Raw genomic sequence first — 23,838 nt, 5'->3', positions numbered from 1 at the left:
AGACCACATGGAGTTGGCATCTCCTCTTTAGTATTACAGAGTCTCACTGGAGCTGGTAGATCTCTAGACGCCTCAAGATCCTCACAGAGTCGGCCTCATCTCAGTGAGGGTCCAAAACCTTCATCGCATGGAAAACAATCGGAGTTGGTACAATTTCTGGATGCCTCGGGAGACAGACAGATAAGACAGACACCGGTAAACAAAGCAATGTTTAACACAATAGGTTAATGTAGGGCTTCATGATCATATCTAAAATGTTTTTATTTCCCAACATAGATTTTTTTTCCAGTCCATGTCCCTCAAGTTTCACCCAATTCAGTGACAAAATAGTTTCATTTTAGTTAATTGCTGTGTCACTTACACAGAAACATAACTGAATGAACTGGCAGAAAGGGCAAAGGAACATAAATGATTGAGTCTGTGCATTGTGTGTGTGTCAGAAGTACTTGGAAGATCTAAAAGATAACGTACAGTAATGTGAATTTCTTCATAGAAATAAGAGTAAAAGAGTAAAAGTAATTACGTCCTACAATCCTGAGATAAAGTAGATTTCGGAAATGCTATACATGCATAGAAAAGAAGTATGGTTAGTGGTCCATATACATCAATATCCAAGGTCAAAACTATTCAAGCATGAAGGAATTATCGTGGAATGACGATGTAACATCACATCAGCACGAGTTTTAGTTCTTTAGTCCTTTTGCTAACACCTGCTTGCGTTCAGGACATGCGTGAGGCAGACAGACTGTCTTGAAGAGACTGATAACAAACCCCTATGTGTTCATGTGAGACTTCTGCAGACTGAGGGAGCTCAGGGTGACATACACACCATCATTAAACTACACATGTGTATGGGCACATTCACGTATACACACCGATTACACTGCAATTCTCACGCTTATCTTTTCCATAGGCTTTCAGGTCCAACAAGCAAAAGGCCAAAACATAGCCAAAAAGCACATTCCAGAGAAGCTCTGAAACTGAATAAACATGTCAGTATTACACACTTTTTTCCCCAAAAAATGGACAATAGCGTTACTGATTTATGCTAACGACGGCCAAACAGCCTTCAGAGGAACTGAAATTCTTCCCACTTGTCAAAGGTGATGAGAGGACACGAATAGATCGAGATGAGAAGAAATGTCAGGCTCCCAGTGAATGTGTGTGTCCATGTATAAGTGTGTATTTAGGCTAGAGCTATCAGAGCTTCATTTATCTTAGAAATACGTCTGACACCCTTAAAACCACTTGAAACCATCCACAATGCTTAAAGTGCATTGAAGGACTTTAGTAAGAATACCATCAGTGGATGTTGAGGCGTACATTTACGCACCGCCGCCAGCTCCTGAGAGGTGCGGCTGAAAAGCATATTGTCAGAGTGAGTTCAAATCCCAGCACAGCCATCTATGGTGTCGCACTCCAGAGGGCAAAATTCCTCTCTATGGCCATGAACAATGAGACAATGTCCATTGTAAAAAGCGCTATACAAATAAACTTGAATTGAATTGAATTGAATGAAAGAAGATGCACACAAGTGCCCTCTATGCAACTTTACTGCATTGGACTGCAAATCCCACAGAAAACCCGACAAGCCACAGCTAATGTTGGAACGTTACTATGACAACAAGCATGTTGGGTCACAGCTCAGTTAAGGCAATAGACTGCAGATTGGAAGGTTGTGGGTTCGAACCCAAAGTCTACCAAGCTGCTGCTGCTGGGCTCCTGAGCAAGGCTCTTAACCCTCGATTGCTCAGTTGTATAAAATGTATGTCGCTCTCAATAGAGCGACATTTATGGCATCTACCAAATGCCATAGATGTAAATAATATTTCAGGCAAGATGAATATTTGTGCCATGATATTGCCATTATACATCTTAATACTGCTTAAGGGGAAACACATAATATAGTCCTGACCCTCAGTTTTAGAGAAAAAAGTATTTTCTTCTTACTGATGTTTGTTGAACAGCATGTTGACCATTATTATTTAAAAAAAAAAGTCATTTCCCTATTTCCATTATGAAACTTTGAACCTCAGCGGAAACATAGCCTGAGATCACCGTAACCAACTATGAAACAAAAAAGAGAAAAAGATGGAGGTCACACCTAAAGGCAGATGAAAAACATCAGAGAAGGCTTTAGTGTTTAACAAATTCATTTCCTCAAACACAGACTCAGTGCTGGTTAATAGCACATATAAAAACAGACAGTCGCTTTAAAAATTTGTAGTTGTGAATTTGTAATTTGCAGAAGTAGTTGGGCTTACCTAGCCTACTAGCGGCAATACATTCATAGAAAAATTGGTTAGTTTTGTTTTCATCCAAATGTTTCAATCCATCTTCAAAGTAAATTGTGATATCAAACCTATTTCTGCTCTCAGAGAAATTGAAGGCATTATTTTCAACCACTAAAATTCTGTATAAGGTTAATCCAACAGAGAAAAGAGCATCTCACTCCAAAACCTGTCTAATTTTATATCAGACTTACAGTGTAAAAAATAATTCATTTGTTTATACTGATCGAAAATGTGACATAAGTCGATTTCCGTTCTGTCGGGAGCAGTGTTGGGCAGTAACGCGTTACTGTAACGCAGTTACTTTTGACAGTAACTAATACTCTAACGCTTTACTTTTTAAATAAAGTAACTCCGTTACCGTACGGTGCGTTTGTCCATTACTTTTTTAAATGAATTCATTTTGGCTGAAGTGTAGCCTTCAGACTAACCTGTTTACAGCAGCAACGCATTGTAGGATTGGTGGATGCCAACCTGTAAACACGAAGACGCCGCGCTGTGGGCGTGTTTCCGTTTATTCAAGTATGCGCGGCAGTAACGGCGAGTCGAGGCGAGAGCAAGACGAGTTTCTCAAAGTGGAAATATGCTCATTATTTCTTTAAAAAAGTAACTAAAAAGTTCCTTTTAACAGTAACGTGTTACTTTTTGGTAATCAACAAAGTAATCAACAAAGTAATTGAGTTACTTTTTGAATGAAGTAACTAGTAACTGTAGCTAGTTACTATTTCTTAGTAACTAGCACAACACTGGTCAAATGCCAGCGTACTGGTAAAAGGGTTAACTGGCCTCTTTCCTTCTTGCAAAAATCTTACTTAGATATCAGACCAATTTTAGCCAACATATGCTTTTATTAGGTCAAGGTATCACGTCATGTGGCCCATCCATCATTTTGTCCACCTCCTTCTGTTTGATGAGTTATTTATGGTGGTATGTGGTTATGAATACAGCATGTGACATTTAGTTTTTTTTTCTTGGCATTTTCATCAGGCAAATATTCAAAAGTCACCTAAAATAGTGTTTGGACTTCACTACAACATGGGAAATGCAGTTCGTGACTAGAAACAAAATGACACTGATAGCAGATCTTCTGTGAAGAATTCTCTTCAGGGGATTTACAGTTGCCAAGATGAAAAATTTGGTAATAGCCGCAGTGAATTATCAGGACACAAGCCTACATCAAGACAAGGAGCTTAAACATTTTGGGATGGTGTTTGACTTTGGTGGTGTCTATCAACATCAAAAAGTTGTGGAGAGCAAGCTGATCCCAGAAAAAAAAAAAAAAACACCCACCATCTCAGAGATACACGGGTTATAAAAACTTTAATAGCAAAAAAGCTGTTTTAAAAAAAAAGAAGGATGCAGGTTCAGAAGAGTGAGAAAGCTACAGACTGTAAGGAGTGATAAAAAGCTCAGAAGCTGTTCTCCTCAGGACCTGAGTGCATGGAGGGTTTCAGTGATTAATCAAGTAGGACTAAAAGACAACAGCACATTCTGTTCTAAGAAAATAACCATTGACCATATGGCTGGTCCCTAAAATGGATTATTCTCCTTTAACAGCATGTCCTGAAGTGTTTCATTTCCTGTTACTTCCCTATATCTCGTACATTACAGCAGCTATACAGAAGTGTTTCTAAACAACTCTATAACTCTAGTAGACATTTTTAGTAGACATATTTAGTCCTGCGTATTAAATATTTTCCTTATGTGACAGGATACTCAGATCTGTTCCATAAATGTTATATTATATTATATTATGTTATATTATGGGGGGCACGATGGCTTAGTGGTTAGCACGTTCGCCTCACACCTCCAGGGTCGGGGTTCGATTCCCGCCTCCACCTCGTGTGTGTGGAGTTTGCATGTTCTCCCCGTGCCTCCGGGTACCCGTCCTCCGGGTACTCCGGTTTCCTCCCCCGGTCCAAAGACATGCATGGTAGGTTGATTGGCATCTCTGGAAAATTGTCCCTAGTGTGTGAGTGAATGAGTGTGTGTGTGTGTGTGTGCCCTGCGATGGGTTGGCACTCCGTCCAGGGTGTATCCTGCCTTGATGCCCGATGACGCCTGAGATAGGCACAGGCTCACCGTGACCCGAGGTAGTTTGGATAAGCGGTAGAAGATGAATGAATGAATGTTATATTATATTATATTATATTATATTACCTCCGGTTATACATTTGACTGTTATATTACAATATGTAAATATTCCTACACAATATTCCATATACAATATTGAACAAGCAGGAATTCACTCATGAGGGCAACTGTGTGGGTAAACACAACCATGCTGATATTGAGTATAAACAAAAAATTCATATCAAGCATGTGATATACATACAGACAAATGTTCTGTTCATTTTTAATTCACTAACCTGAAGTTAGCTATGACATATATATTTGTACATTCCCCTTAATGGTGCTTCCAGTAAAATTGGTGTCCCTTCTTCCATTTTTTCCTGTAAGTATGACTTGTAATGCCTGTTGATGATGTCAGTAACACTACTGCAGTAACAGACCTGAACGAGGAAGTGGAATTTTAAGTGGCAAATACAGATGAGATACAAATTGCTTGACCAATCAAATCAACTCTTGCGTATGAGAAAATAATCAACTGTACGGTGGTGTGATGCAGCTGAACGCTACGCATAGTTACTGTTAAAATCGAACGTTTATCGATTTCAAATAATCACACATCCCAAAATGGTAGATACACACAGTGTAACGTCGCAGTTAGGTTCTAGATGAAATAGGCAATCTTGAAGCACCAATCTTGACCGATTAAATTAGCGCAAGTGTTATATAATATAGAAAAAATAACGTTAGAATAAGGCGTTATCATTTGTATTATAACTACAACTTCAATCAGAGCGACTGTAGATTAATGCGGATAATTAATCAGCACTTACTTACTAATAAAATTCAACAATCAGCATGGCGATAGGAAAACATAAGATTTACATCAGAATGCTGGAACAATACAATCTTAAAAGCAAGAACACTTTATGGAAACCTGGCCCTTAGCAATCGCTGTCACACTTTAAAAGTTACAATTCCACTGAGTCAGCTTTTAACTTCTGCAGGCCCTGTGAATAGGCTTTAAAAAGACAAATTCATAATGCCCAAAGGCGATGCTGCTCAAGCCAAGTCCTGCAGGGCCACAGCGGTGCACAGTGAAGCGTTTTTCCCGGCTCTAAAACACCTGTTACAGCCCAGGAGGGCCGAATAATGAGCCGTTGAGCTGAATCAGGTGTTCTAGAGAGGGTAAAATGCTGAAGTGTGCAGTGCAGGAGCCCTCCAGAGCTATATATACAGAGTCTCACCAGAGTCATGACCTATACCCAAGCTCTAGAAGTACTGGCACCTTTTAAATAAATAATAATTTTAAAAAAGAGTCATGAAAAAATGTCTGAAATTCATTTGCTTAATTTCATTTTGACATAACTGTTAAGTGAAGTATTATTATTGTACCTGTCTCTGTCTTTTAATGTTATAAATACCAGTATAATGGCATATATATGCCAAAAATAAGCATCTTGAGGTCATCCCACAGGTTTGAATTGGGCTTCAGGTCAGGGGACGGTGTCTGAAATTTTAAAAGCTTGATTCAGTGGTTATTGAAGCATTGGATCCGGATCGTCGTCCTTCCAGAAGATCTCACACTTAAACCTGGTGCAACCGCATGGCAGAAGCAGTCAGAGTGCAACACAAGGTCCTGAACTGTGTCGACAAAAAAGTCTACAACACATGATGTACAACACATTTTTGTAGAAAAGAACATGTACTTTTTGTAAAAAGTGAGCAGGTACAAATCAGTTTGTGAGAAAGCACCTTGCTGTCATCTGTCAACCTGCGTGCTATGAAAGACGGTGGAAAAATGGAGGAATCTCAACAAACATCCGTTTTTTTTTTTTAACCGGATTTATATACCCTATTCGAAGAAAGCTGTAGACCACAGGGGATTAGCAAAGCGATCTGTATACCGTAAAAAGTGCTTGCTACCTAGAAACGGAATAAACAAGAGAGCCCTCGAGAGCTCTTAGATATTTAACTTCCCAAAAAACAGGCCAGCAATCACTTATCAAATGTAACCAAACAACCCACTGGCCATAACAAATCTACAACATAACCTTCTGAGTCAAATTAAAGAAATAGGGCAAAGCATCCAAATAGCTTATCAATTAAGTACTATCATTTTTTCTAGATGATTAAAGAGGAATCTGCTACAAGAGGAACAGAGACAAACAGAACAGCAGCGAGATGAAGCAGGTTCAGGTGGGTGTCCTTGAAACCAGTCCTCTTAGGACTTCAAGATGGATGTTGCCTAGAATAGAGAGAAAGTAGAGCTGAGAGAGAGAGAGAGAGAGAGAGAGAGAGAGAGGACAGCTGCAAGGAAAAAGGGCATAAATGGGAGTTGGTGGGGGAAAAAAGTAGATTCTAATTTGTTGGTTAGGGGCCGATACCTTTAAGTAAGGAGTGCACTTAGGAGAAATCCTTTGGGAGGACGACCTGAGAAAGAGGTTCAAATGGAAATGATGACAAGAAATAGAAAACAAAGTGGCAGAACAGGAGTTCCAAGAAAAGAGAAAAAGCTGAAACTTAAATTCTTGGTATATACAAAAAATCACTGATGATGCATCATAAAAAATAAATGCGTTAAGTGGTGATGAGAAATGACTTTCCAAATATACTCTGACTTATGTGTGTTTTAACATCTCCATTGTCACTCGACAGTTAGTTTCTTCACACACATTTTTAGAATTGTAGTATAAAAACCTAGTAAACAGTACCAGTAGGTAACACAGCTGACCACACGGCTTGAGCGTACATTCGCAGTAGATTTGCAGACACAGACTACTGAAAATTTTACATACATGCCAAATAGCATTGTTTCAAAATAGCTCTAAAAACTTTTTTGTTTTTTTTACAGCTTTTTCCAAATAGGTGCAATATCACCTGGTAAACAGAATTCTCAGAAATTGGGCTTATCATATGAAAATGCTTTGTTTCCTGTCATGACAAATACATTCCTTATATTCATTCCTAAAATACAAAAGTTCCAAGTTAGCGTTTGTGGCTCGAGATGAAGTCAATGTGAATGGCAAAAATTGAGCCTTGTTAGAGGTCCAAGCACAAAAGGTGCAGAAACTACATTTGTATGTTTCCCTGAAAGGGCTTCACCTTGCTAGAACATTTATATCGACCAACTCTGTTCATACGGCTGAAAAATAAAGACATCACACAGAGCTTAATGTAGACAATGAAAGAATCTGTAACTTTAACCACAAAAACACACCAAAAGGCCGCAGGTGCAGTCTCATAATTACTTGTCAGAACGAGCGCAACACCGTTACTGACATGAGGAAAAACACATATCTAGGCTATAATTATTCATACACTGACACTTGTGAGAAGCCAAAAACCTCCTGTTTATGCATATAGACGGATGACTGAAATATTTCAACAATTACCACAATTCAGTGGTCGCTTCTGAGGTGCCAGGAGAGTCGGGGGGAGAAAAAAAAAAAGGCAATTAAGCTTTAATTGAGCTTAACAAACCTACAAGTCTGCTCTGACAGGCATGTGTAACTGAGATCTATCAATTTTCTCCCATTTAAGTTAATAACAGAGTTCAGTTAATCGAACAGAAAGACACAAATGAAGAAATATCCGATGTTCCTCTGAGCCAGGAGAAATGGCTCCGTCACTGCTAGGAGAGGAAAACAGTGCGGTGATAAGCTAAAAACTGATAAGCTGCTTAAAACTCAAACTCTCACATAGACCATTAGTCATAAGGGAGCTTTGGTTATAGAGAATAATTAAAATTGAGACACAATTAAAACTGAATGGTAAATTTCAGCAGGGAGGATTTTACTTTCTATATTTATTTAAGAAAACAATTTTACCACCAAGTAAACAATTTTACCACCAACAATTTTACTACCAAGTAAATTTCAGTCATGAAGCTGATTCCTTTTAATTCTTTGATTTGTTTTTGCCCATTATCTTGGCACAGTCTCTGAACTGCAATGCTTCGCAGCAAGACCCCAGTGCAGCATCGGTAATGGATCCGAGAACAAAATAACACCAGACGTCCGCAAGGCCAAGCATAAAGAAGGCTGTAATAAGCCTCTGGAGGCTCTGAATCTCACCCACTGATGCGTCTTTTCAAGGATTCATTACTACTTTCCTGCTCCCTAAATGCCTCTTCTGCTTGCTGACCTTTAATCCCCTCTACAGATTTACAGTTAAACCACCTCAGACAGGTGGATACCAGAGGAGAGCAGACAGACATGTCACCCTCCAGAGTGTCACGCTAATCCTCACATACACTCACACACACATATAACCTGAATACACAAGAGATTCACGTTCCCCAGGGGCCCCTCAGGCCTCCAGCTCGGCTGCAGCGACTGAGATTCGAGAAAGAGCCACGTCTCCGTCTCTCTCTCACAGCAAGCTCCCTATATCAGTTCCTGACATCCACTAAATGTTATCTTCCTGGGAGAGTTTGCCTGCCTGAGCAATAATAAGGCAGTAATAAGGCCCCGGAGGTCCAGTAACTCTCATAAGGAGAGAGAAATAAGCTACAGAAATGATTCTCAGTTATACAGGACCATATGAGGAGAATCTAAGTTCACCCACAGTCTTTATATTGCTAGAAAAACACCACAATCAGGGATCAGCAATCAATAATTGATAAATAATAAAATCTGATCTGTGATGTGAGCTAGAACATTATTTCTGACAGTAGTTCTTGCTGTCAGGCAAATCACAGGATTATAAGTAATGGTTTATTCTTTCTATAGTAACAAATATAGAACTTGTATAACAGACAGTCCATAATAAGTACTTTTACACAGTATGATTGTTTTTTTCTGTAAGGAGACATGTAAGACGTACAGCCTGTAATTTGTCCACCATGTGAAAGTCTACAGCACAGGATGTTGCATGTGGTAGCCTACTGGTTAAGGTGTTGGGCTACCGATTGGAAGGCTGTGAGTTCGATCCCAGGTCCACCAAGGATAAGGGCGTCTGCCAAATGCTCCAAATGTTATGGTTTCTCAGTCAGACAAGCCGTTATATAATTATAATAATAATAATAATCTGCTGATGGGACAAATGATTATTGTTGCTGCAAAGTATGTGATAACAGGACTTAGCTTGTTTCACAGAAGTTCAACGATATAAAATGCAAATATAAATGGTTAAACTTGCAACTTGCATTATAATAATTGGAATAAAACACTTCAGCATGGGTTGTTACATGAAAAATACTGAACTTTTTAGGCTCTATCACAGTACCCCGATGTTGATTCCTGGTTATACTTTCAAGTATAACAGTTTAGAAGTTCAGGGAGCGCCGCAGGCCGATATGAGACAGACAGAAATCAGCATCAGACTTGAATGAAAATAAACTTTGTGACAAATGAACAGAACTTTCAAGAATTTGAAAGCCTAAAAACAATCACTAGAATTGAAAAGATATAAATGTCATAAATAAATTGCACTATGAATGGTCTCATGACTTGCACCTTATGATAACTCTTTCAATCTTTATTAAAAACATCATAGTCCCTGATAAGGATGCACTGTGTGAATGAATCTGAACAGATGAATAGTTTACAACAGAGTGTAATTAGTATAAACACAAGGAGGATGTCCACTACAACCTCTGTAGTCCCATTTAGCCATTTATAGTATCATTAGAGATCATTAGAGATCAATAAATCATTAGAGTTTAATAAATATCAGAAGTGGGGTTTTATTAATGTGTTTCGTGTTGTAGAATAAAGCATGACAATATATTGAGCTTGATTGATGCATTAACATTATCTGAGCAATTTAAACAAAACAACTTTGGAACAATTGACATGAACTCATTCGTGGGTTTTAGGACGTATGTATATGTATATAATAGCATTATAAATATGACAAATAGCCATAGTTCACATATAAATGGTAATTTAAGAGCAAATTATTAGCAAATGTTTCAAACCAGGAAACAAACTTGTGTCTAAGCATCTGTCTATTAGATTTCTTCACTACATAAGCTATCATATGCCCTGCACTGTATAACCAATAAATATCTATGGAAAAAGCACAAAAAAGCAATGTGGGTGACAAGGAAATTATTCCCTTTTCTTTTGAAAGTCATCACCACCAGGCTTTGGATTGCTTCAGACACATCTACACATAATTCTGATCTCCAGAAGCTGAGCTGAAGAACCTGGCTGAGCTGTAATAAGGCTCTAGAGAGCCTAGAAGTCCTGGGTCTCAAAGATTTCTCCTTGTTAAGCATTCACTTCCATCTTCTGCTCTCTGAAAACTTCCCAACCTCATCTTCTGCCTTTAAATAACCTCGAAATGTCAAGTGTTGAACCATCTTCAGCATGTAGAGAACTTAGGTCTGACCAGGCACTCGGCTGCTAAAAGTGTAGGCTCAGGTTAATGTCCAATGGACTTATCTGCATTTGGGAAAAGCATGGACTGTATCAAGTTGGCATTTAATTGGGAAAAAAATAGAAAAAAAATGAGCAGATCTAAAATATAATCTGTTCATTAAACAATAACCATGATTTAAACCAAACAACTGATATCCACAGAGACATTCATGACATATCAGGGTTTCTCTCATGTGGGAAAATGTCAACAATTATACAGAAATGCTACCATTCCTTCCTTCAATCTTCACCTGAAGTCTCCCTTTTCGAGGAGCAGGCGGCTTCATCTGCCACCTTGGACATCGCAAAATGTTATCTCAAATCGAGCCACGCTTGCCTGTCGGTACAATAATCAGGTCCTGAGTCCCTGTGCCACTGGTCGTCCTCCTCAGGAATTCATCACCAGCTCCCTTAATCTCCTCTTCTGCCCTTTGGCATTTCATAACCTCTAAAAGTCAAGACGGACAGACGCTAAAGGAAAGGAGACAGACGTATGCAGCAGATTTAGCCTGGTTCAGTCACACTCACACACACACTCACACACACACACACACACATACACACACACTCAGTAGTGTACCACATTTCCCAAGTGATCCTGAGGCTCAAGGCAGCTGTGCAGCAGTGAGAGTGATTTGGAGAAAATCTCTTCTATTCTCTCAAGATCTCCAAGGGAAGAAAAATGCAGATGCAAAAATACATACAACAATGTGAAAAACATTGATTATCTAGTTACCATAATACAATGGTACACATCATCTGAGTGACTTTGATAAGGACCACATTGTGATGACTAGATAACTGGACCAGAGCATCTGCAAAAACGTATCCCATCCTTGGAGTGTTGGTACAGAGCGCCATGATGCAGCACCGCTGGAGCTGGGGGGTTGGGGTCCTTGCTCAGGGGCCCCACAGTGGCAGCTTGGTGGTCCTCGGGCTTGAACCACGATCTTCCAATCAATAACTCACAGTCTTAACCACCTGAGCTATCACCGCCCCTATCAGTTTATCTATCACTGATATTTTGCTCATGTTTACGTATCCTATGAAACCCATTATCTATAAAAAAAAAAATCCATCCTGTCATCATGGAAGTAATTTACAGTTGAATCATTACATAGAAACGATTCTAAAGACATAAGGCCATGTCGACATGGTTTACCACTAAAAACACACCAAAATATCCAAATATTCCACGTAATCAAACATCCATTGAAACCGTCAATGTTTCAGAAATGTAAATGACGCCGTTTAAAAAGAAATACATGCATCCAAAAAATAAGTGGAAACCGAAGCCTATTTTAAATCATTTCCAGTGAATAAGGAGGAAAGAAAGGGATAACGATGAGAGCAGGAATTAAAACCCACCCACCTGCTGGCCTCAAAAGACTCCTGAATTGAACTCAATGTGGGTGGCTTTTGGAGCACTTAAATCCAGAAAATATATTATGTTCTGTTTACTGGGTGTCAAACATCTGCAAACTCATTTGAATCGTATAAACAGCGACTGATTCGGAGCGGGTATGAAAACTCAAGGTGTCTGGAACGGAAGAGTTTGTGGTCGTCACGATCGTCGAGGCGAAGTTTTCCAAATGCCTTGTTAGTAAGGCTTGTCGTATTTCCACAACAGATCAAGAGTCATCGTGACGATAATGTCTGTAATCACAGATGGATTCAATCCATCATGAAGGTTTTATTCAACTGGACTTTTTAACTGCTAGAAAAGGTGTTTTCTGCTTGTGTAAAAGTGTAAAAACTTTCTTCATTCCTGTCTCACAGAATGCCGCTTGGAGTCTCTGGCATGGTAACCATAGAGACGTCAACGGCTCAGTTAATACCCTGCTGCTGTTATTTTATACCATGCCTACATTTTGTAGACCTAAACCATCTGACAACCAAGAAACCCTAAATCATGTAATACTGGTACTTTAGTGGTTAAGACGACCTATCAGAAGGTTGTGAGCTGAAATCCCAGCACTGCCAAGTTGCCTGTAACGTTGAGACAAAGGCGAGTGTGGATCCAAGTGCAGTTTAGACTTTTAATAGACCAAAACAAGAAACAGGCAAACAAACAAGCAGGCAAAACAGGGCAGAACACTGAGCAAGACAGGAAACAGGAACATGGACATGGACATACCATACATGTAACAACGACCAACACCAGGGAAGTGGACAAACAGAGTAGATATAACAAACAGGAACCAATCACAGCGCAGAGACAATCAGAGACTAAGACAACACACATGAGGGAGAGATGGAATTCAATCAGTGTCCATGGTAACCAATGAGTGGGCGGAGCAAACAATTAACAGCAGGGCAGACAGCAGACAGAAACAGGGTAAAACACAGACAGACTTATTACATTGCCTCTACTGGGGCCTCGTAACCCACAACAGCTCATTGGAATAAAATGTGAGAAAAGTAAGCAGACCATATTTAAAGCGGCCATCGGAAATCGCTAACAGAGGTAGGATGCAAGTGTGCAAACTCAAGAGCAATCTAAAAACCACATTTAAAATGTACTAGATAATATACTAATATAAAATCTTTGACATGGTTAATCCATAAATCAGAAAAAAAACATGCGCAAAACAAAACAAGAAAAAATAGAAGGAATTCGTAACAAGGAAGATAAACAAAACAGAAATAAAAGGTGTTACAAAAAAGGGGCTATGAAACAACAGGCTACGCTCACACAAAATAATGAAGGGTAAAACAGAGACCAGGCGAACACAATCAGGTAAAAACCAAAAACAATACAAGGGCAGGAAAAACAGAAACAAACAACATATGTGAAATAAAGTGAAAAAATAATTCATGACAGGAGTGAAAAATAGTGTGTGTGTATGCGAGTTCGTTTCTACACAAAAAGAAAGACAGCATCGTTAATGGTTCTAGCATCAGCCATCTAAAATAATAACGGTATAAAATCGAGTCTCCAGGTGCCGTGTTGAGAACAGTCACTCCCACTAGTTCAACCTTTCAGGAACCTGGCGAATACTAAAACACAAACACGACATGTTTTCCTCTGTGTAGGTGGACTGGATTTGCTGACTAGCTCAACGTGCTAAAATCTCTGCAAAAGTACTCAATGCATAATGTCTGATTTTGTTTTAAAGCGGTGTTTCATGTCAGAAAGACTCATGGATCTGCTGTACAACGAGAAAGTGACAGACGGAGGTCTAAGGATGCTGGACATAGATCTGCGTGGGAAAAGAAAAGATGAAAAGAAAAGCACATATCTGCTACATGTCTGTGAATGAACTGGGTGTTGGCGTGACTGAAAAATGAGACTTAAATACACTTGGATATAATATAGCGGCAGCAAGAAGACAAGGCTATACACTGGTGTGTGATGTGCGAGTATCTTTAGATCACTGGCCTTGTTGTCAGGTTTAAGGGAATATAGCTGTCAAGTGTTGCCAAGTATGTAGCCGAGAGCTTCGGGTTCATGGTGGATATTATAATTTTCAAATCTAAGCTTGTTGACATTCAAAACATTTAGTCACAAACAAGCATGAATCCAGAGAGTTTGGGGCAGGAATCACGTTGCTAGAGAAGCTAGAAAATGATTTTTCTATTATTTATCTTGACACATTGTCTCCATAAATGTCAAAATTTTGTTTTAAAGGACATCAAAATTTCTATAAATTAAATTTCATATTTTTCCACAAAACAATGGCAGAGTATAAGCTATAGACAATACTTTCCACTTATTTATCTTTCATTTTTGCTTTCATTTTGCTCATTTTTACACAGAAGTGCAACTTTTATTGTATAAAAATGTGCCCAGGAAAAGAGATCAATGAGAAAATAGGGCCTGTATTCATGAATTTTTTTAGTGCAAAGAGTTGCTCCTAGTGTTAGCATGTTTGCCTCACACCTCCAGGGTTGGGGGTTCGATTCCAGCCTCCACCTTGTGTGTGTGGAGTTTGCATGTTCTCCCCGTGTCTCGGGGGTTTCCTCCGGGTACTCCGGTTTCCTCCCCCGGTCCAAAGACATGCATGGTAGGTTGATTGGCATCTCTGGAAAATTGTCCGTAGTGTGTGATTGCGTGAGTGAATGAGAGTGTGTGTGCCCTGCGATGGGTTGGCACTCCGTCCAGGGTGTATCCTGCCTTGATGCCCGATGACGCCTGAGATAGGCACAGGCTCCCCGTGACCCGAGGTAGTTCGGATAAGCGGTAGAAAATTAGTGAGTGAGAGAGTGAGTTGCTCCTAGTGACAAAATTAGAAGGAGATCATTATATATATATATATATATATATATATATATATATATATATATATATATATATATATATATATATATATATACATACACATAATGTATATATAATATACATATTCAGCTGCTATGGCATTTAGAGATACGCTAACACCTAAAATAGAGTTGAAATGCCATAGCAGCTGAAATGATGCAATAACATCACATTTATAACATACAGATGTTAGCGCATCTCTAATATGATGGTGTGTCATGAACATATTCTCTACACGATATAGTCTTAAATATCTTAACATAGAGACAAAGGAAAGGATTATAATAGACCAGAATTTAAAAGCGTTCCTATTATTATTTTTTATTATTATTGGACAACCAATCACAGACTTCAAAAGAACGTGTCATAATTAGTAACAGGTTTAAGCCCCGCCTCCTCTCTAAGATAAAAGTTGTTGTATTGTCCTTGCACAGAGTTGCTCTGAGATCGGTCCTGAATCACTCTTAAGCTAAAATTCCTAGTTAGACATTTTTAAGCTAAATTAGGAGCTCTCTCAGATCATTCTTAGACGTGTTATGAATACGGGTGTTGAAATATAACAAATATACGAGATCTTCTTTACCACTCAAAATTCTTTACCGGGCTTTTTTTGCATGTAGTTGGACTTAGAAATGAGGTGAAATCTGCAAACCTGCTTAATGATATGAGGTATTCTGTGTGTATCAGGCCATCCTTAAAAATATTTTGGTTTGCAGTAACAGTAAAAAAAAAAAAAAAAGGGTCGGTAGGTAGGTCTATATTTTTTTCAAGTTTCAATGTAAAAAAAAGTACAATTTTGGTGATGGTGATTACGTAGGTGATTACGTAGGTATGAAAACGTAGGTAGGCAAACAAATTAGCATATCGTGATGTCACTGACTGGGTCTTCAACCTGTGCCTTCGGGCGCATCATTGCAAACCTCATTTTGATGCAGGCTATATAGACCACAACCAAATTTGTTTGAACGGTGACCACGAACATTTTGTTTACTGCAGCTGCAGCCATCATTACCAAGTGCGAACCGTTGACTCTGACAGTGAATGAGAGTATGAGTCGAAGCGAGGTTTTTATTTAAAAGAAAGAACGTAGCCTTCGTTTGTATGTAGGCCTAGGCAATTTATATATTTACAATACTTACTAAAATATAATTCATATTATTTTATTGCTTTTGTATTAGTTGTTCGAAGAGTGAAAAAAAAAATTGGTCGGTCTTAACGCAAATTTACAACCGGCAAGTCGGTCGGGCTTAAAGCAAAAAAAAACAAAATAAAAAACTTGGGTCAGTCAGGGTACGGCAAACAAGAATATTTTTCAGGATGGCCTCACAGTGGTGATGGCTAGCACACCCGTTCTGTCAAACACAGCTGAATAAAGCTACATCTAAAATGACTCAAATTACCCATGTTAATTCTCATGGGATGGTCTAAATAATAACAAATGTTATGTCTCCAGATTTGATAATGCCATCATGCCACAACAAAATCTTTGGTCACGGGCCACCACAACGCTGCACAATTATTGGAAAAATGAGTACAATGAGTATATATGAGAATAAAATAAATACCAGAAAACACTTTGCTTGATAATATTGTAAACCAGATGCCAGCGCCTACTTAATCATACCCTCTATAATAATATATCCAGACTCTTTAAATATGCAAATGCTAGATGCCCTGAACCCTGCACTTCCTGACCCCATTGTTAGTAAAGTGGTGTTACATGGTGTGCATTATGTAATGACGGTTTGTAAAATGTTCAATACTGACTGCAGCAGTGGTAATTTTCACACTGTGATCAGTCTGCACACTAAAATCCAGCCTTATTAATGGACTGAATTACATCAGAGGACATTTTTTTAAAGTGTAAGAGCGAGCTGCAATCAGCTGCACAATGGACGAGTAATTTTGTGTCTCGCTACACATTAGGACACTGATGAATCAGTTTCTGGAGACGTTCTGCATTCTCATCAGTCAAGGTAAAAACCCAAATATTAACATGTCAAATATTTTCAATTCTCTCATGTACTTCAAGCAGAATCTTAGGCTAGCCGATGCTTTTTTTTATACCTTTAATTTATATAATTTATTTTATAGCTTCAAATAAAGTAAAAAATCTCTAATGTAATTCATCAAAAATGCAACTTACATTTCTAGACAAAGACTGCTGATAGTTTACATCATCCGCTATTTGTTTTCGAGCTGAAACCCATCAGAAATTATGACATCGTTTCCAGTAATGGAATATTAGTGAGCATCGATTCTTCCTTGATTTTGTGGAGCACTGTGGGATTTTTTTTAGAGAATGTTTGTTCCAGCGGACCGGAAGAGCTTTTCAAGTGAGACATACAGCTCTTAAATGGTGAATACCTGATCAGTGCACTGATTACTAATCTAGAGAGTTGTCTGAGATGCACGCTGGAGTACTTGCACCTGGTGTAGTCTTGTCCCCTGGTGTGCACTCCGCTGGGGATTGATCTGCATGGACAGCCGAGGACTCATGGGATTCCTGTGGATGGGTCGTCGTGTGAAACAGAGCCGAAATGCGATAGAGGCAGAAGTGATATAATTTGTCTCTATGACATTTCTGTGCTGTGTCGGAGATGTTTTCATTTACATTTCATTTATAACATCTGTAACACAGATATTACTGCATCTCTAAAACGATCGGAACGTAATCCCTACACGATATAGACCCAAATATCTTAACATAGAGACAAAGTGAAGGATTATAATAAACCACATTTTATTTATTCATTCTTCTTTTTTTTTTATTGAACCAATCACAGTCTTCAAAAGAACGTGTCATACATATAGTGTTCAGCGTCAGTTCAGGCAGGCCACATAGTCAAGCTCGGCTATCAGCTGATGTCAATTTTCTAACCCCGCCCATCAGCTGATCCGATTCCTAAGCGCGCTATTGGTCCCTTTTAAACAGGGCGCCCTATTTAAATGCTTTTTTCAGTCTGTCTGCTTGGTTGTTTCCTCTGCATTGCTGCAACCCACCTCCTCCCCTACTGTAGCTCCTCCTTGAAACTTTGTGTTTAACACAATCAGTGTCATTCTGTTGTCACTGACGCAGGCTCTGTTCTAAATGGGGGGATTTTGTCTTGCTGCTTTCCCAGTTAAATGGGAGATTGTCCCCCCACGAAGCTGCTGCTGTTCCCTGACTAGCTTTCATGGAGCTCATGAAAAGGATGGGGAATTCAGAACAGAGCCATACCGCCAAATGTAAATTTTATAAGCTTGCAAATCAAAAATTTAAATATGTCAAAGAATTGTCTTTATTTTGACTCAAGTGGTCCTGACTGATCTAACATCGAGGTTAGCCCCGCCTCCTCTCTAAGATAAAACTTTTAGTATTTTCCAACTGCCCGGAGACTGTCACGCGTTCTTTGACCTACTGTTGCGTCAGTCAGAGATCATCTGCTTTAAAATAATCTATCGAGCATCTCAAACAGCTCCTTAGATCAGTAGTCAGTGCCTTAATTAAAAAAAATAGTGCAAAAAATAAAATGACTACCAGAATGGATAAGCACTAGTTGATTTATTTACCTGCCACAACCGTAGATGTTAAGACTCTCCGCTTTCGACAAAAGTGTTATTGATATGTAGTTTTTTTTTTCCCCAGAAGAATAAAAAAAATAAAATGGATAAACCGCTGATGATTGATTTGTGTGAGAATAGTTCTATTGTGCTGTATTATTATCATCATCTGTAGCTTCCAAGCTCTTGGTGCTTACAGCACGATTTCCTTCATTGAAAAGAACAGGCTCGTGATAAGGAGTAAAATACGCCGTGTGAGCGTCTTATTTGCAGAACGATTCGATAATACAAAAATATTTCAAATGTAAAACTGCTCTGAATTGAATCAGTACTGTAGGTAAGCTGCAGATTCTAGAAGACTCCGTACAGGAAACATGAGACAGACTTTAGACACACAGCTCTATCGCTTCACTGTTACTTTTTGGCATTGTGTGGATCGTTCATGCTTGTCAGAGCTCGGGAAAATTAACATACCCCGATTCCTTCTTTCCTACGGTATCTACAGCAGATCTGCTTTAGAAATGATAATGTCGGTGACGCAAACCGCCTGCACCTGCTGTCAGGGCCGATCCAGAGCGAAAGCGCCTTAAATGGAGATCTCTGCGGGTTCCCAGAGCCGGCCTGATTGCGTTTTTATATCTCCAATTCGTGTAGAGAGTGAGGAAAACTGGCAAAATGCAGTAACCTGGTGATTACTGAATAATAAAGAGCAAGCTGAAGAACACTAATGACAGTCATAAAAACAAGTAGAATAACAATTATCAAAGAATAAAGAGCTAAATTACTCATTTTCCCCTCACAAGACCATTTTTGATTATTGCTACTCGGTAATTACTGATAGTATTTAATAGACTCTTAAGCACATCGTCATAGATTAGACTAAAACAAGGACAGGAACATGCAGCACAGTGTATCAGCACAATTCATTATTTCTTATTATTTCTGTATACCTCAATTTGGTGCACACAGTAACTGCAGGTTTATCACTAAGCAGTGTGCCTCCTATCTGCCAACGTTTTGTGTGTGTGTGTGTGTGTGTGTGTATGTGTGTTTCTCTGCTGAAGCAGAACAGCTGCTGCCTGACTGATGTGGAAGGACCCAGAGCTGCAGGCTCCAGTGTTTTTTCTCTCTCTCGCTCTGTCTCTCTTTCACTCGTTCTCTCTGTCTCTCTCACTCTTTCTCTCTGTCTCTCTCTCTCGCTCTCTCTCTCTCACTCTTTCTCTCTGTCTCTCTCTCTCGCTCTCTCTCTCTCACTCTTTCTCTCTGTCTCTCTCTCTCGCTCTCTTTCTCTCTGTCTCTCTCTCTCTCACTCTTTCTCTCTGTCTCTCTCTCGCTCTCTTTCTCTCTGTCTCTCTGTCTCTCTCTCGCTCTGTCTCTGTCTCTTCCAGTCTCTCTCTCTCACTCTCTCTCTTTCAGTCTCTTGCTCTCACTCTTTCTCTCTGTCTCTCTCACTCTTTCTCTCTGTCTCTCTCTCTCTCTCTCTCTCTCTCTCTCTCTCTCTCTCTCTCTCTCTCACTCTTTCTCTCTGTCTCTCTCTCTCTCGCTCTCTTTCTCTCTGTCTCTCTCTCTCTGTCTCTGTCTCTTCCGGTCTCTCTCTCTCACTCTCTCTCTCTCTCTGTCTCTCTCTTTCAGTCTCTTGCTCTCACTCTTTCTCTCTGTCTCTCTCTCTCTCTCTCTCTCTCTCTCTCTCTGTCTCTGTCTCTTCCGGTCTCTCTCTCTCACTCTCTCTCTCTCTCTGTCTCTCTCTTTCAGTCTCTTGCTCTCACTCTTTCTCTCTGTCTATGGCAGAAACAATGCAACAACATCGACATCGACAAAGGGCAAGACAATCTACTGGATCTGCCTGTTTATACTGCACTTTCACTTCCAGCATTGTAATGAATCTCTTCAAATCACGTGTTACTTTTCAAAATAATCAAAAAGCTAAAAGCTTATAGACAATCAAAAAGCAGAGATTTCACCAGTGCTACTGTTAATCAATTTCACATTTGACATTCAATATGACCTGTTAATCTCAGAAAGGTCTCTTTGAACACAATATTTTATATTTTAATAATATACCTTTGTTAAAATAAAACAACAGCAACAAACACCAACAAGGGCAAAAGACGGCGCACAACTACAACGATAAATAAAAACTGACTGTGACGCAGCCGCAGTTAAACAACAATATTTACAGCAACAATAACAATAACCATAAACAGTGACAACAACAATAAAACACCAATGACAAACAAAAGTGAAATCGAATAAACATCAAACGTGATAAAGACAACAGCTACTATGATGACACTAAAAACAGCCAAAAATTATGAAAATAACAGCAACAAACAGAAAACAAATATTACACCACCACAACAACAATAACAAACAATGACAGCAACCAACACTGCAAACAACAATCACAAATATAGTTATGACAACAAAAATCCCCAATGACAACAGTAACAACAAAGAAAAACATGTGAAAAACCACCACCAAACAACAACAGGGATAAAGAGCAAAAATAATGACAAAAACTACAGTAATAATTACAACAATTACAAGGACAAACAACAAAAAACAACAATAATAATAAATTTTTGGTATCATATACTATTACTACTTATAATAATAATAACCATTTCATTTCTTTCTTCAGTTTTTTGTAAATGGTGTGTGTGTGTGTGTGTGTGTGTGAGTGTGTGTGCGCACCTGTTCATCATATGCACACGATACATTATGTGCTCATGACATACACATACATTAGGGACTGGTGTGTAGGCTCTGGTTTCAAAAAAGCCAAAGCTAACTGATTCAACATGTACACCCATGATGAGTGCTGATGAGTACACCCACTTGAGTGCTGCACGACAGTTTCATAAATGAAACATGGAACAGTTCATACATTATACCCAGGCCTCGAATCTACACTCATTTCTATGACAAACAGAGCCAATGTTCCAGCCCCCTTATCTGTTCATATCATTTATAGTTTCATGATGTTTTTTTTTTTTAAGTCTACACATCATTGGCATGCTACTCTAGAGTTGTGTTTATTACGACTCTGTTTTTCACCGAAGCTGACATGCACATGGACATAAGACAAAGACTGGTTTAAAACTCACCGCTGTTAAAGCCTGGGGGTGTTTCAGAAGCTCAAAGAGTTTTGGCTCAGTATGTACTGGCTCAGCATCACATGTCAGACCGGACTCTGAGCTTTGATTATATCAAAATGTTAGCGGATCGTTTGCGTTCTGTACTTTTAGCCATTTCTGTGTGTATTTCTCTCATGATAATGAGCAATAAATCAGATGAAATTATCAACATTACATTTACAGCATTCGTCAGACGCTCTTATCCAGAGCGACTTACATTATCTCAATATGTATACAACTGAGCAATTGAGGGTTAAGGGCCTTGCTCAGGGTAGAGGTCTTCACGGGTTACTTAGATCCGAAAACCCGAGGTCCGACCTGTCCAAAGCACACGTGAAACTTTTAGACCCGAACCCGCTCGGGTCTAAAAGTTTCACGTGTGCTTTGGACACGGGTCGGGTATAATAATAGCAGCATCGGGTCTCGGGTAATTTAAAATGAATGTGTTTTTACCAAACAGACCCGAGAAGACCCGAACTACTGTATCTCGCGTGTGTGCATCGACTCGAGTCCTTTTCCAACCTCTCCTGTTTGCCAAGACCGCTTGCGACATCGTGTTGCTGGCGGTAAGCTGATTTTCGTTGAAACAGACCTGTCAATCAATTTTGAATCCACGCTGTAGCGGTTACTTTTCTGTCTGACTGGTGCGTGCAGGGCTGCATCGGTGTGCAACATTCGGGTCCAGTCGGGTTAAAAACAATTGCCGTCGGGTCGGACTCGGGTCTAATTTTTTCGAGTTTGTCTCGGGTCGGGACTTTCTTAAAAAAAATTATGCACGTCGGGTTCGGGTAAAAAGTGATTCTGGTCACTTCGGGTTGGGTACATTTCTTTAGAGCCGAGAAGACCTCTAGCTCAGGGGCCCAGCGGTGGCAGCTTGGTGGACCTGGTATCGAACTCACAACCTTCTGATTGGTCAATCAACATCTATCTCTCTTATTTTAGATATAGATGTATGTATCAACTTAATAGAAAGAATCTACCTGCATAAACAGGTAGTAAAAATGATTATTAACTATATCGTATAATCTATATTAACGTTACTATACGCTAAAGGCTAGCATGTAAAATATGTAGAACCTAAACAAGTCAACATTTATTTAATCATGTCCAGTCAACTTACATACATCCTTCGTGTGAGAAGGACTTTAGTGAGGTTGGCATACCTGTTCATCCCAATGGTATAAAATATCACTTGGTTTGTGGTCTGAGATTGACTGAGAAGGACTTCAAGACAAACCATGTCATCATGGAGCTCGCTGTGAGCACAGGAACTCTGTGATGCTGGAACAGTTTGAGTCTCTACATCTTCCAAAGACATTCTAGACAACTGTGTGCTTTCCACTTTGTAGAAAGAGTTTGAATGAGGACGATCAGGTGTTCACAAACAGATGGTAATATAATGCTAGAACAAATCTCTGGCTCATTTCAACCCAAAGCTTCCATCAAGTGAAAATAGTTGAGTTTGTGAAAAATACTTAAACCGGTCGTGGGATTTGAACTCATAGCCTTCTGATGAGTAGTTCAACATCTTAACACAAAAGCTTTTCATACCTTCGTACTGCCATATGAATTCATATAAATAAATACCTATAGTAACCTGAGCGAAATCTATAGTTAGTGCCACCTCCTGTTACGGCTGACCGTTGCTACACAAGTAAACAGGCGTCTAATGGGAGTACATACTGAAGGCTTTCGCTGGTATTAAGGAGAGTCTTGTACCAGTACAGTATGTAGCTGAAAACATGCATTCTGTCTGAATTTGTTAGAGTTTCAAAAGGTTTGAAGAAAGCAAACAGTCTGTAGGTGATGGAAATCACAGAGGAATACACACTAGTGATGTTTTATGCAAACACCTGTGAAGTTCAGGTGCTCCGTTACATTTTAATGAGCTCTGGGTCTCATCTAGGTGGCATTGACACTCACACTCACACATGCATACTGCACTCTGTACCTTCAGTGGGGTTGACAGCAGCAGGCAGACTCTCCCAGTCGAGGGTCCACGCTGAGCAGGGGTGTGGAGAGAAGATCGCCTCGATGCCATGATCCTGAGGAATAATACCACACAAGTCACAGTGGGGCTAAAGAACACAAAAATGAAAAAGCTGCATGTGTGTTTAGCGACTTTCACTCCTAAAATTGAGTTGTTGCCCACTTTTTCTTTATTGGT

The 23,838-nt window shown here is 39.4% G+C and overlaps 1 protein-coding gene across 1 annotated transcript in view; it reads right to left on the bottom strand.

The window, feature by feature from the left end:
* Nucleotides 1-23,838, bottom strand: part of gstcd (glutathione S-transferase, C-terminal domain containing) — a 119,318-nt gene that overhangs the window by 68,744 nt on the left and 26,736 nt on the right. The window contains exon 5 of the mRNA XM_060871453.1: nt 23,623-23,716. Coding sequence (XP_060727436.1) covers nt 23,623-23,716 — 94 coding nt within the window. The remainder of the gene's footprint in view (nt 1-23,622; nt 23,717-23,838) is intronic.

Source organism: Tachysurus vachellii, chromosome 6, assembly GCF_030014155.1.
Source record: "Tachysurus vachellii isolate PV-2020 chromosome 6, HZAU_Pvac_v1, whole genome shotgun sequence".
NCBI classification, from domain to species: domain Eukaryota; kingdom Metazoa; phylum Chordata; class Actinopteri; order Siluriformes; family Bagridae; genus Tachysurus; species Tachysurus vachellii.
This window is presented reverse-complemented; position numbering and strand designations above follow the sequence as displayed.